General features: G+C 30.8%; 1 protein-coding gene across 1 annotated transcript; it reads right to left on the bottom strand.

The window, feature by feature from the left end:
* Window positions 1-7,471: 7,471 nt before the first annotated feature.
* Window positions 7,472-12,977, bottom strand: UBP24 (ubiquitin-specific protease 24). The gene is made up of 7 exons (XM_022283397.2): window positions 12,507-12,977; window positions 11,591-12,256; window positions 11,294-11,478; window positions 10,072-10,319; window positions 8,828-8,973; window positions 7,960-8,136; window positions 7,472-7,849 (listed from the first exon to the last, which is right to left on the bottom strand). Exons 1-7 carry the CDS (start codon window positions 12,519-12,521, stop codon window positions 7,661-7,663), a joined length of 1,626 nt encoding a protein of 541 aa, XP_022139089.1. The 5' UTR covers window positions 12,522-12,977; the 3' UTR covers window positions 7,472-7,660.
* Window positions 12,978-13,513: the final 536 nt, after the last annotated feature.

The following is a 13,513-nucleotide window of genomic DNA, read 5'->3' on the forward strand; positions in this document are numbered from 1 at the left end:
CCTTTTTGGGTAACCTAATTTTTGCGTTTTAAATTGGAATTATATGTTGAGTTTTTCATTATCTCTCTCCTCTTCCATGCAAATCTCTACACTTTTTCCATCATGAGATCTCTTTCCTTTTTTGCCCCCTTTATTCACTGCAAAGAAAAACTGCATTCAATGAGATAATAATGAGGAAAAAAACTTTGATCCATGAGTAAATAAGTATAATGTAGTTTATTTTTACCCATGTTTTTTAATATAACAAGGATTGGGGATTCGAACTCACAACATCTTTTGTGTAGATAGAAATTCATACTTTTTCGTTGGATTTTGGGCAACATTTGAATACAAAATATATTCTTTAAACCAATTGATCTTTATAGGTTGGAAATTCCTAGTTACTAATGAGGAGGTAAGTTATTTATATTTTTACGTGGAGTTTATATTTGTATTGGATCTAAAATGTTAATACGTGTGAGATCCACTTATTTATTAAATATATGGCAAGAAAATTGGTACGAGTAGCAGTCAAGTTTGTGTTCTATTAAAATATACATTTTAGAAATAAAATGAGAAAAAATTGCTATATATATGTATATTTTTTTTTTCTAACTTAAACAAATTAGGGAAAATGTTGCATCCTAACTAAAGTGACTTCATTGCAACTTTTTCCCTTTTCTATGTTTGAATCTCTCCAATTGAGTCCTGTTTCTCTCATTTTGTTCACATTTTCAAACGTCCAAAAAAACTCCCCTAAAGTGTTGAAAATTTCTTGTCATTTTCTTTATAAAAATAATATTTTTATTATTAATAAAAAAATATTCTAACAAAGAAGTGAAAACTGTGTATTCAATAGAAGTAATTAGCCATCCTAAACTATGACGGCTACCCATTTAAAATATTATATATATATATATATATATATATATATATATAAAGTTTTTCGACCCTAAATATTTTAAGGGTCAAATAAATTGTTCCATTTCATAAAATTACTTGAGGTGTGCGGACAAAAATATATTCTACCTAATATATGATTCTCTATGAGATTAGTTTACGCTTCAATTATTGAAAAATAATAATTATACTAATAATGATGGACAGAAAAACAAAAAAATCTTGGCAGTTTTGAAGTTTGACTTGAGTACTATAAAGAGATTAATTAACAAAGTACTACTACAAGGACATATGGTATTAATTAAATTTTAAATATTTTATGTCTTGATTATATGTAAAGATGTGGAATTTGAGTGGGTCTTCTGCTTTTTACTAGTGATTATTATACAATTATGGTGTAAGTGGAAGAAAAAGAAATTAAAGAGGTTCAATGCATTTCATGTTAATATTATTATATTAAGGTGGTGAAAAATTAATTAATAATAAAGGTTCAATGGATATTTCAATTATTATATTATTGCATGAAAGATTTTCTCCATTATTAATAGTAAAGTATGATTTTCATAGGTAAATTTAAACCATAACTCAAATGGTTCAAATATTAATTTTTTATGAGTGGAATGATTGAATATAGCATTCTGATCGTTAAAGCGAACTCAACGGTAATTACTATATATCTCCAATTAAGAGGTTGTGAGTTCGATCTTTCACTCCACATGTTGTACTAATATATATATATATATATATATATATATATATATATTGAATCAGGAAATCAACCAAGTGCGTGAACCTCGACTCGGTAGGTGACCTGCAAAACAAAACACACTTCGTTGCTAAAGTCAGTAGCTGCCGAACTAAACTCGAGAGAGAATTTAGGATTTGCGTACCTTAGAATGCTATAGAGGAAGTCTCCGACCGTGTTATTGATAAGGCTTCATCGGCTCTTTAAGGTAATCGTGAAACGCGATGTCGCAAAGTCTGTCAAAGAATGGGCTGAGCCGATCGTAGAGGAAGTCAGTTCAATCGATCGCTTGGGAATATGATTTAGAATTATTTGGTCGACTAGACCGTTCAAGAGATCGACTCGACATGATGAATCATGGTCGAGGTAAGACAACTTGGACTTCTAGAAAGAAAAGTCACGCGTTACATTTAGGATCCAATCATCACATGCCATGTGTGAGTTGAGAAATCACCTCCGACAATATATAAAAGTATTACGCTCGATATTTATAATGTTATATTTTTTTAAAAAATATTTTTATACTATCATCAAATATTAAACTTTCCAAAATGGAGTTGGAAGGTTTGAGTTTTTATATTAGCTTATATTGTTCATGTGAATTGAATTTTAAAAGTTTATGTTCAGGAAACTTGTATTTAGTTTGAATTCGTGATTTATTAAATTAGTTAATTAGTGCCTAACGGAATTTCTAAAAGTTTAGATATATTTTATGTAATCTATAAAGTTAGAAAGTGTTTAGCATGTGATGGGAGCCATTATACGATATTTAGGATTTCCATTTTTTAATTGCATATTATATACAAACCTAACTTTTGAGCCACTCGAGATTGCATAGTTTGATTTAATTTGAAATATATTTTTTGAAAGATTTTTTAATTATTGTGTATTAATTTATTTCTTCTAACATATTCAAATCACGTTATACTCAAGCTTTTAAATGTTGATGTCGATGAAAAGACTGAGGATTCAATTTCATGGAAATATCGATAAAATGTCGGTGTCGATGGATATTTCTATAAAAGTTAGAAATGTCAAAAAATTGTAAAAGAATATTTAAATTAACAAATAAATATTTTACTATTTCTAAGTTAGTTAAAAATAATTAATATTAATATTATGTATATATTAGTGACATTTTGTTGATTTTTTCCATATTTTGTCGGATTTTCTTGTTTTATGATGGAAATATTGATTCATCCTTCATGTTGATGTCGAACCCATGGAAACATGGATATGTCGATTGAAATGTCGACGTGTCGATGGATATTTAGAACCATGCTTATACTTTAAAAAATAGTTATTAACGAACCATTAATTCAAAAAATTTGAAAATAATGAAACATTATTTAATACGATTTCGTTCGAAACCCTAATTTATACATAGCTCTATTACTACCGGTGGGTAATGGTACATGTAGTGGGCTTGTGGTCGAATGAGGTTATCCCGCTCCCCGGTTCAAGCTCTGCGGGGTGCGTAGTCGAGGTCCTTCCACTCCCATTTCGGGACAAATCCCACAATGTCAATTACAGCGTAGTGGGTGGTTGTCGACACCCTCAGTTATAGAGAACCATTAACTATCGATTTTGAGTTATCAAAAAGAAGCTCAACTATTATATCATATATCATCGACCAAAAATATAAAGATTCAAACTCCACCCTCACATATTGGTTGAATACAAAATCTTAAATTTTAGATGAAAATTTAAAATAAACTTACTTAATTAATAATTAACAGCTATTAAGTGATGGTAATTAGCCAACAAATTAACGCGTTTTTTGGGAAATAATTTTATTACTGTAGGTTAAAACCGAGTTTGTAATTAAGCAAAACACCAAATAAACCCTCTGTCGGCATCTAACCTTGTAATATTTGATTGAAATTTTGAAGAAAATTTTGTTTCATTTTTTTTTTCACAAACATGTGGGCCCATCCAAAGGGCAAGGGCAACCTTGTCTTTCCAAGGTCAAGTTTAAAAAAATATATATATATTATTTATTTTTCTTATTTTTTTTCTTTCGCTACGATAATTAGGAAAAAAAGAGATATTCTTCTAGATTTTGTAGATATCAAATTTGGAGATTACACAAAAAAAGAAAAAAAAAAAACAAAGTCATAAATACTTCCTTCTACATATTTTGTCATCTTTTGGTGTATTTTGATTCGTAATCTTATTGATAGATGATATTTTTTTAAGGGTCTAACTTAAATTCAGAAAAATCAACTTAGTTCGATGAGTTTGATAGTAAAGTTTCAACAATTTTGTTTTTTTAAATACAAAAATTATTTTCGGTTTGGGACCATTAAGAAAAAGAACATCATTCCCACTTCTAATTATTTTTTTTTTAAAAAAAAAAAGTCTATAAAAATTAAATTTTTGTAAGATTAATTTCAAAATGATTTTGAAAAAATAATCAAGAAATTAAAATTGTAACAAAAATATTATTAAAATAGCTAGCAAATTAAACAATGGTATGAATATATACACACCTAACCACATGGTTTTCATATATTTATACATTGGAATAAAACAATCCATATATTAAGTTGAATTAGAGGTAACCATGCCAAATTAAAATTTTAAAATAAGAATCGAAGCCAACATATATAACATTAGTAATCTCGTTAGAGGTTGGAAGTTTAAATCCCACCTTGTACCAAAAATAAACAAATTAAGGACATTGTATTTATTTTTTTTTCGAATGAATTACATTACTAATAAAATAAATATGGGTAATAAAGTCATACAAACATACCATCTATATAGAGAGACGTGTGTTTGACTCTTTATAGATATGTCTAAGTCGGTCGACAACAAATGTACTGATTAAATTGGTTCTTATTTATTTATTTATTGTTTTGAGGCGTATTAGAAACTTCTATTTATGAAATTCCAATGGATTATTGTGTTCAAATTGACCAAACTATGTGGTTTCCATAAAGAGATGGGAGAGACTTTGGGCAAGTTGTTTTGCAGCCACATTAGACTTTTATTTTTATTTTTCTTTTTCCTAAACACTTTTTGTTGTGTAAATTTAATTTTCAACCACTTTAATTATCCTATGAATAACTTTCTCAAACTTTGGCTAATAAGACAACTGATTTGGTCTAGTTTTTTAGGTAGAACAAGAACAAATAAACTTTGTATTTTTATGTAGGCGTATAATTGTACAATATTATTCGCTTTTTAGTGATCTTGATCATATAAGCGAGTCAAAATTATTATTTATTGAAAATTTTGAATATATAACTTTATTTTCTTGAAAAGTAGTCGCAAATATAGCATTTCTAAATTTTTTTAAAAAAATTAATAATTGACTTTAATAACGATAATCAACACAATTTTTTTTTTATATGGTAATTTGTTGATTTACCTAAATAACGATTCACTTAAATAATAATTCTTTGGGGATCAAACTCATAAATTCTTAATTGAATATATATGTCAATTACCGTTGAACTACCTTCGCTTTGGCAATAATAATTAATTTATAGACGTGACAATTACCCATGTTATATTTTACTCGTGTACGATTTACCGAATTCTACTTATATTATAACTATAATTATTTTTTTAGGTACTATTTTCTAATGTTTTTTTAGATGCCCATGTAAAAAAAATAATAATATTCTTTTTCTTTCAAACATGTGATATTGGATGATCTAAAATGGGTCTTCTCATTTTCTAGTCCATGATTCTACTAATCAAGTAAACATTGTGAGGCTAATTAATCAAATTAATTAGCCCACCAACTCCATTTAAAATATATATATATATATTCATCATCCTTTCCAATATTATATCATATAATAAGAAGAAAATTAAACCCTTTTTTGATCTTATCACTATTTTGACTTCCTTGTCAATCCTGGTCTTGCTCTTGAATGTCAAACTTATTGATCTTTCTTTTATTTAAAAAATAATAATAATAATTAAAAAAATTATCGATCTTCTCTCTCATGTGAAAGCTTTGAAATATTTGAAAGAGTAAATTAATGGAGATTTTGGAGCGTTCAGATATATATTTTACAAAAATGAAGAAGAAACTAAAAAAGGCTGTGTGAAAATGGAGTTGTTCATCTTTCTCTGTTAGCTGCTTGTAAATGAGAAACATAGAAAGTTGTAATTAATTTAATGGTGGGCAAATTAAAAGCTTTTTTTTTTATTATATATATATAGGGGGTTTAAATATTATTTTAGCTCTTAAAATATCTGATTTAGTTGATATTTTAAAACATTTACTATTTACTATTTTTAGAATGTTATCTCATTTCTTTCCATCACAATATTATTGAAACTTTTAACAATTTTTTTCGAAAAGTAGTCATACATTTGTATCCAATAGTTTTCGTTGGGTTTAAAATTTGTATTAAAATTCTGCAAATGGAAAATAAAACGAACACGTTTTGAAAATATATGACCTAAAATGTGCAAAATTTGAAAGTATAGAGATCAAAATGTACGTTTTAGAAATACGTGGACTAAAATGAACTAAAACTAAAATTCAGGAACCTAAATAATATTTAAAACATATATATATTTAGCTTTTTTTTTTTTTTTTCCAAATTCAGATCTACAATTAATGTAAAAATGTCAAAGAAAATGACCGTTTCTTTTTAATTTGGCGGTCAACCTTTATATTTTGGGTATTTGTTGTGGTTGTAGACACATTAATTATAGGAAAAAGGTTTGGCCTCACTAATAAATTCTCTACTTACTTTATGATATGCTTCATTTATGTCAAAAATTAAAGAATTAAATGATGTGTATAAATATATAAATATATATTTTTACTACTCGTGAAATTCGAACCTCCAACGATATAAAAGGTTATATATGTCTTAACCAATTAAACTATATTCAAGTTGACCATAGGTAATTTAGTTCACACTTTTCATTTTCCAATTTTGTTTCTCGCCCCTTTATTTAATGGTAATACTGGAAGGAAAATATAAAATCTTGAGATGACATTTTTTATTCTTTTGGCTAGTCGTTAGTATAATAGTATTTTTTTTTTCCCTAGTGTATATTTGCAAAGGAGGGTTTATGAATCGAGGGTCAGGTATAATGTGGGTAAGTATTTAACTTTATAATGGACATGTACAACGAAAAATTATAATGGGTGGCAAAACTTACTGTTATATTAGCAAACTTGTACAGGACTGATGTACTTTCCATTATTGATAAGGTATGTCCACTATAAAATATATCATTGATATTCCATTTTTGTAACATTGACAAAATTTATCATTGGTATACTAATACAAAATGTAACAACAATATCCAAATTTTTAATTATCGATAAAATTTAGGTTAAGGTTCGTAAATCAAATCACTAATATACATTCTAACTTTTTGAAAAGCTATCAATTTGAACCCTCAAAAGAGAAGAATGAAAACAAGTGGCTGGAGATTGCAGCTAACCATGTTTACATTCAACTTTTGAGTCTGATATGAACATACATTAAAACTACATAATATCGAGTAAACAAATATTAAATAGCAAAATAATAACAAATAACCAAAATATGCAAGTTTAAAGTCCAGAAATAAAACTTCAATCGATTTAAATTGGTTGCATCTGTAAAAAATATCTCAGTAGTAATGAATGAGAAAATAAAATAGAACATGAAAATCATTCATGGGCCAAAGAATAACTCAATTAGTAAATCGACCATTAGGACGTATGTTTATTAAATAAAGTAGATTGTTAATCTTTTAAAGATTAAAATTCATCCATCCAACCAATATCACCATGCCTCATTTTTCCTTTCTATAATCACTTTTTTTTATGTGTATATATATATAATTGCTGATTGAAGGAAGTGATAACCAAACAAATAATTACAAAGCTTCAAAATTTTAAGTGAAAACTTGGCATTAAAAATATAACTAAAGAACCAGACCATACAAAGAATAGATTGTGAGTGAAAAAACAGTAAAATCCTCACTTGGGCAGTATCACATCACATACATTAATAACTCAAAAGCCTCACCACCATCAGAAGAACTTTTTCAAGTCGATATATTACCCTAAACTCGTTTGTAGAAGAGAACATAGGCCCTGTCATGTAACACGTTATTCGCCCCGATGGCAGTCACAGATGCATCGTCAAATCGTAGCCATTGGTTGTTAGGATATCGAGCATCGGCAGTGTAATGCCCCTTTGAGGACTCTCTCCCGTGATGGGTTATGGTGGCCACAAGTTCATATTTCCTACCCTGAAAGAATTACAACCAAGAGAGAAACAATTAGCAAAAGTTCTTACTTGAACCATAACTGTTGGTATTAAAAGACTGTAATAATGTAAGAGAGCATGAAAAATAGGTACCTCTGTGGATGATGAGACGAGAAGATCGCGGTTCAAAACCAACTCGAGTGGGAAATACACAGGCTTATTCAACTTGGTACTTCCTTGGCTTCCATAACCAAAACGCTTCAGATGTAATATCATTATCTTAGACTGCTTCTGTATCTTCACAGATTTTCTAGCAGTCACCACACCAGCCTGGAGAAAATATATCTCAATTTTAGAAATATTCGAAACTACAAAATATGCGAAGTGAAGTGCCTGCAGCAATAATCAATTTGCACCAATCGGAATTTGGACAGAATGCAATTTCAGTCTTGTTGTTCTTGGAGAAATTACATTGCTCTCCAAATATTTGCTTATTTTTAAAATGGAACATTAACGTTTCACCTGAAAAGGCGTCCATAAAGAGAATAATAGACTTCTATAACCCTCAGTTTGCCACCATCTTAAATCAGTCACTTTCTTTTACTACATTATATGTATTACCTTCAATAAACAAATAATAAATTTAAGTGATCCAGTAAAAACCTTACAGCTCTACAGTAAATTTACGAGAACACTCATTAGATTATTATCAATACAGATGAATGCCAATCCAATACATCGTTGCATGACAAGTTTCCAAAACTATGCAAATAAAAGGGATTCGTTTGTATTAACTAAATCAATACTCAATTTCCAATTTGGAGCCCTTTTGATCTAAGAAGTAATAGAATAGAATGGAGTCAAATGTAAGTCTTTCTGCAGAAGCAATATACTAGAACCCTGTTTATCCAGAGTCATAAACGCAATCGGCAAAAAAAAAAGAATGCAAGTGCATGGAAAAACATGCATGCGGCAGAATAAAGAAACTGGTTTCTGTAGATCTGTGCAAGAGAGAGTATACCTTCCCAGCAGCTGATGGTCGGTACCCTTCAAGAGTTTCTGGTGCAGAAAACAAACGTAGAGCATCCTCAATAGTGTGAACAGCATCAGGGTAAATATCAAGGTGTAGCAAAAGAAATGGTTGAACAGTAGCAGAAGGTTTATTTCCTGATCAATCCCACAACAAAAACTGGATTAGAGGTGATGAAACCAAGAAAAAGTAAGCAGATATCTAGACAACAATAAATCAATCAGATCAAAGATACTGCAGCTAAAAAATAAATCATCTCAATCACATTAAAAAGGATGTCGGTGAGCAAACACACAATCAAAAATATTAATACATTTGTATGTATTTGTATGGGAGCGTGTACCAATCTTTTTGCAATTTAGTTATGCTAAAAAAAATTGGTTCTGTTAAAGATGTACAGTACAAAAGAGATATTACACAAATTGATGTCAACTGATGACCACAGTGGAAGCTGCAAAATGAATCCCATTCTGACCATAGATATAATTTTGCGAATATTACTGTTAAATATTTACTTTAGTCTTTCATAATAGACTTGGTGTTGATGTCTTTTTTCTTAAAATGTGCTGGATAAGAAATCCATTAGATGGAAAAGTACGCACAACAGAGGGAGAGGGAAACTAGATAAACACCCCTAAACCCAACTAGTTGAAGGAAAATAAAGTATATATGGGTACATTCAAGTCATTGAAAACCAAAAAATAAACCACCTCGCTTAGCATTAAGCCTCCCCAGCTCGCCCACATCCTCTTCTTCATCCTAAAAACTCCTTCAATTTATTCCGCTCCATAAATATTTTCCATATGATTGCACCAATGACTATATAAAAACACTGTATTGAACCACCACCACCAACAACAAAACAAGGAGCCAAGTGAACGGAAAATAATAAATGCACAACCAAACAATAGCAAGTAAATTGTCCGAAAAAAAATAATGGCAAATTTCATATTTATGATGGGCTTAGACAATATAATAAGTTAACTAAAAGACAAGATTGCACACAAAAATCATACTTAACATACAGAGAGCACCACAGCCAAACAGCAATTTGCAAGTCAACTAGTTGCCAAAATTCCAAACATAAGTAATCAAATACCAAGTAGCAGAATAATCCCAAAAGATATGAGCTAGATTATAAATGAAAACTACCAACAATCATCCAGTCACATTAAAAACAAAACCAATCCATAACTTTTGTGCCCGTGCCATGTGTATGGTAAAGCATATACTACCTTTTGCCTTCACCATGCTTGTCAGTTGACCCCCAAAGATTTCGCTTAACTCTGAAGGAACAAAACTCTGTGTTCTCATAACTGCAGTTTTGTTCTTCCGCCCAACTGTCTCCCATTCATCATCTTCGGCAGAAGCAACTACAAACGATTTACCCCCATTGTTACTTGAAGACATTCCATCAAGCTTCAGTAATTCAGCATGCATCCGATCCATGACAAAACTTAAGAATTCTTGTGCGTCTTCCTGCCTGGATGAGCATAATGACAGGGATTTAATATTCATTCAAGCATAAAGAATATTTTAGGGGTGATAATGTTTCTAGAAACTTCTGATATACAATAGACATCATGTCTGTCAGTGGAAATCTCCTTTTTTCATGAGCTTACAATAAATACTTCCCTCAAGTAGAAATTTAAATCTCTGTGAAATCGTTAAAAAGGCTGAACAAAAAGAAGATAAGTATGAATATGTTTAATGATACTAAGTAAGCAACTATTTTCAAAACTCTCTTTTCTTATATTTATGACAAAGTATGAATAAGTTTAACAGAATGCTATAACCCATTTACAAATTTGTTTTCATTTTTTATCTCTTTTTCTCCTTTTCATACTCAAAATTCTTGTGCGGTTTCTCTGTTTTGGGAGCTTGGACTTCAACCATAATTCACCAAATAAAAAAATAAAAATTGATAAACCCTTAAACAGTGTCAAAAATACAGTCAGAAAAGAAATGCAAACATATTCAAGGAATTAAGTGAGTTCAGAGTTTCAAAATACAAATTAATTTTAAATTATCCATAAAAAGTCTCAACAATAAATAATATCAATATCAAATTGTCCATATATCAACAACAATTTGGAACCTTAACATGAACCTGATGTGGAACAAGTCACCAAAATGATTCACGAGATTATCATAACTTCATAACTTCCAGCAATGCTTCTCAATTGGGTTGAGATAACAAGAATGAAGTATCAGTAGGTAATACACATCAAATAAAGGTTTTATGAAGGATAGCTATTGGATTCCTAGTCCTCCGACATTGATCCTACTCTGCAGTTCAAGTCTACAGGTTTTTTCACTTTTCAATAATATTACATCTATCATGGCCGGTTGTGAAAAATAAAAGGCACCACTGTATCAATGGCTACATTCAATAAATTAAACCACAACCAAGGATGAGTAAGGCATTGAAAAGAAAAGGTATATGCATCCACAAACCTTGGACGGCCCACGATACCGCTGGGTAGATCTGGAGTAAAATTCTTAAGAACGCCGTCAAACATAAGAGGGCTAAAAGGCTTCCCAACGTCACGAGCAGCCACATCCTTATTCAATACACTTGAACTAGGTACTTCAAAGGCGGATACAAACTCCACAAATGCAGTTAACGTAGAATAACCAGCCTAGAAAATAAAAGTCATCAAGTCATAAATTCACCATGAATGACTCCAAATCTATTTGCTTTGTATTTATATCACGGTAACAAAGACAGAATATAATAGGAAGGAAAATAACCTTGGGGATTTCACGATTCCTTAAATTTCTCAAGAGAGCAACAAAAGGAGGACAGGATAAAAGAGCCTGCAGAGTCGAGTTCAGAAAGCATAGATTCCCTGAGTTTATTAAACCTCGAGGTAGTAGCTTAGTGGAGGATGTAACAGAATCATTGGATGCACTTCTGAAATTTTCTTTCAGAACAGTTTCTTTCAAATCGTCAATACTACCATTTTGCTTGCTATCTTCTGCTACCAATCTCGAAAATTGATTTAAAGAATTATTCTGACCCTTTGATATACATAAGGACGGAAGGTCAGTGTGGTCTATTTTCGTTTCTGTCACCCCATTAGTACAAGAAGAGATTTTATCAGGATTGTAATTATTTCCATTCTCTCTTGGCACTCCTGATACCTGGGGAGAAAAACTTTTCTTTCTTGGGGTAGTTTCCAGTTCAGTATCATTCTTAGCTAAATCAAGGGACTCCAAATGTATGGATTCTGTTGAGGAACCAGAAGGTTCTTTCAGTTCACCGTCAACAGAACTGCCCAATGATTTTCCGTCCGTAAAATTCAAAGAACCAAATTGCACATTTACATTATCAGCCAGCTTTCCATGATTCACACACGACTGAGATTGAATCCATGAACTGGTTTCGTCTTCAGTGAAAGACCCAAATATGAAAACCTGACAAAAGAGAAAATATAAGTCCAGAGTTCGCAAACACACACAAACGCAGAGCATCCCAATAACAAACAATGAAAATATTAAAACCCACTTCAAAGATTTTGCCCCTGGTTATTTAAGCGTCGTGGAATCAAAATAGTAAATTGAGAAAAATAACAGCAGAACACGGAAAAAAAATGTAAAAAAAAAAAAACAATCTTCACTCAATACAGCTTCCCAAAGGAAGGTGGGGGGAAAAACAAAATCTTACCTTAGAATCGCTCATATCTCGAATTGGATTGGAATTGGAAGCCAAAGAGCCTGAGATTAAAACAAGGGTGGTTTTGACTATAGAGAAGGAGAAAGGGGAGCAGGCATATAGGGGAGGAACCGGAATGAAAGCCTAGGGTTTTAGAAGACCCTGAAGGATGAGGAGCAGATAAAAGCAAACCACCGACTGAAGACATGAAAGGAGAAGAAACTGAGCAGTGGTTGAAGAGAGAGAGCGGTTGAGAATGGAACCCTCTCTATGGCCCTCGCCGACCAGCACCACAGAACAGAGCATCGACTGCGCAGTCAGTCACGAGAGGAAGAAGACGAACTGAATTGCGATTCCCAAATCCCAATCCGTCTAGGTTTTGGTTTAGGGCTTAGAATTCGAATGCGTGACGTGAAGAAGAAATTTGGAAATTTTAAAGCCCTAGCTCCACTCCGATGGGCGACAAATTTTTTTCCACAAACAGATTGAAATTTCAGAATTGAGACTCGGCGTGGAGTCTACCATGAATTTGAATCGGGCTCGACCAATATTGGCCCAATTTTGGATTCTCCATTTTTTTTAAAAAAAAAATATCATTTTATTTTATTTTATTTGTATAAAATTTCCTTATTATTATTATTATTTTTTGAAAGGGATAAAATTCCTTGATGGTTCTTAATTTGATTTGCATTTGTTTTGAATATTGTCCTTTTTATATCCAGAGTGTAATAAATTTGCTATTTGCTAATATATTTATTTGTTAAATGAGTTCTAGTATAAGATTATCCATTCTACATAATAATATTTAGGTTTAAAGTTGAAGATTTAAAGATTTTTAGTGAAGTAGTATAGAGTAGGATTGATCCTTTGAAATCATGCATTTTAATTTAGTCTCATTTTCTTCTTTTTCATGTTTTTTTTTTAGTCTAAGAAGTGAATATTAAGTTAGTTTTTTTTTTTTTTACCCAACAAATGTGGAATGAGGAATTCAACTTCCAACTTCTAAGAAATCAACAAGA

The sequence above is a fragment of the Momordica charantia genome, assembly GCF_013281855.1.
Source record: "Momordica charantia cultivar OHB3-1 chromosome 9 unlocalized genomic scaffold, Mcharantia_2.0 BLBB01000009.1, whole genome shotgun sequence".
Taxonomy (NCBI): domain Eukaryota; kingdom Viridiplantae; phylum Streptophyta; class Magnoliopsida; order Cucurbitales; family Cucurbitaceae; genus Momordica; species Momordica charantia.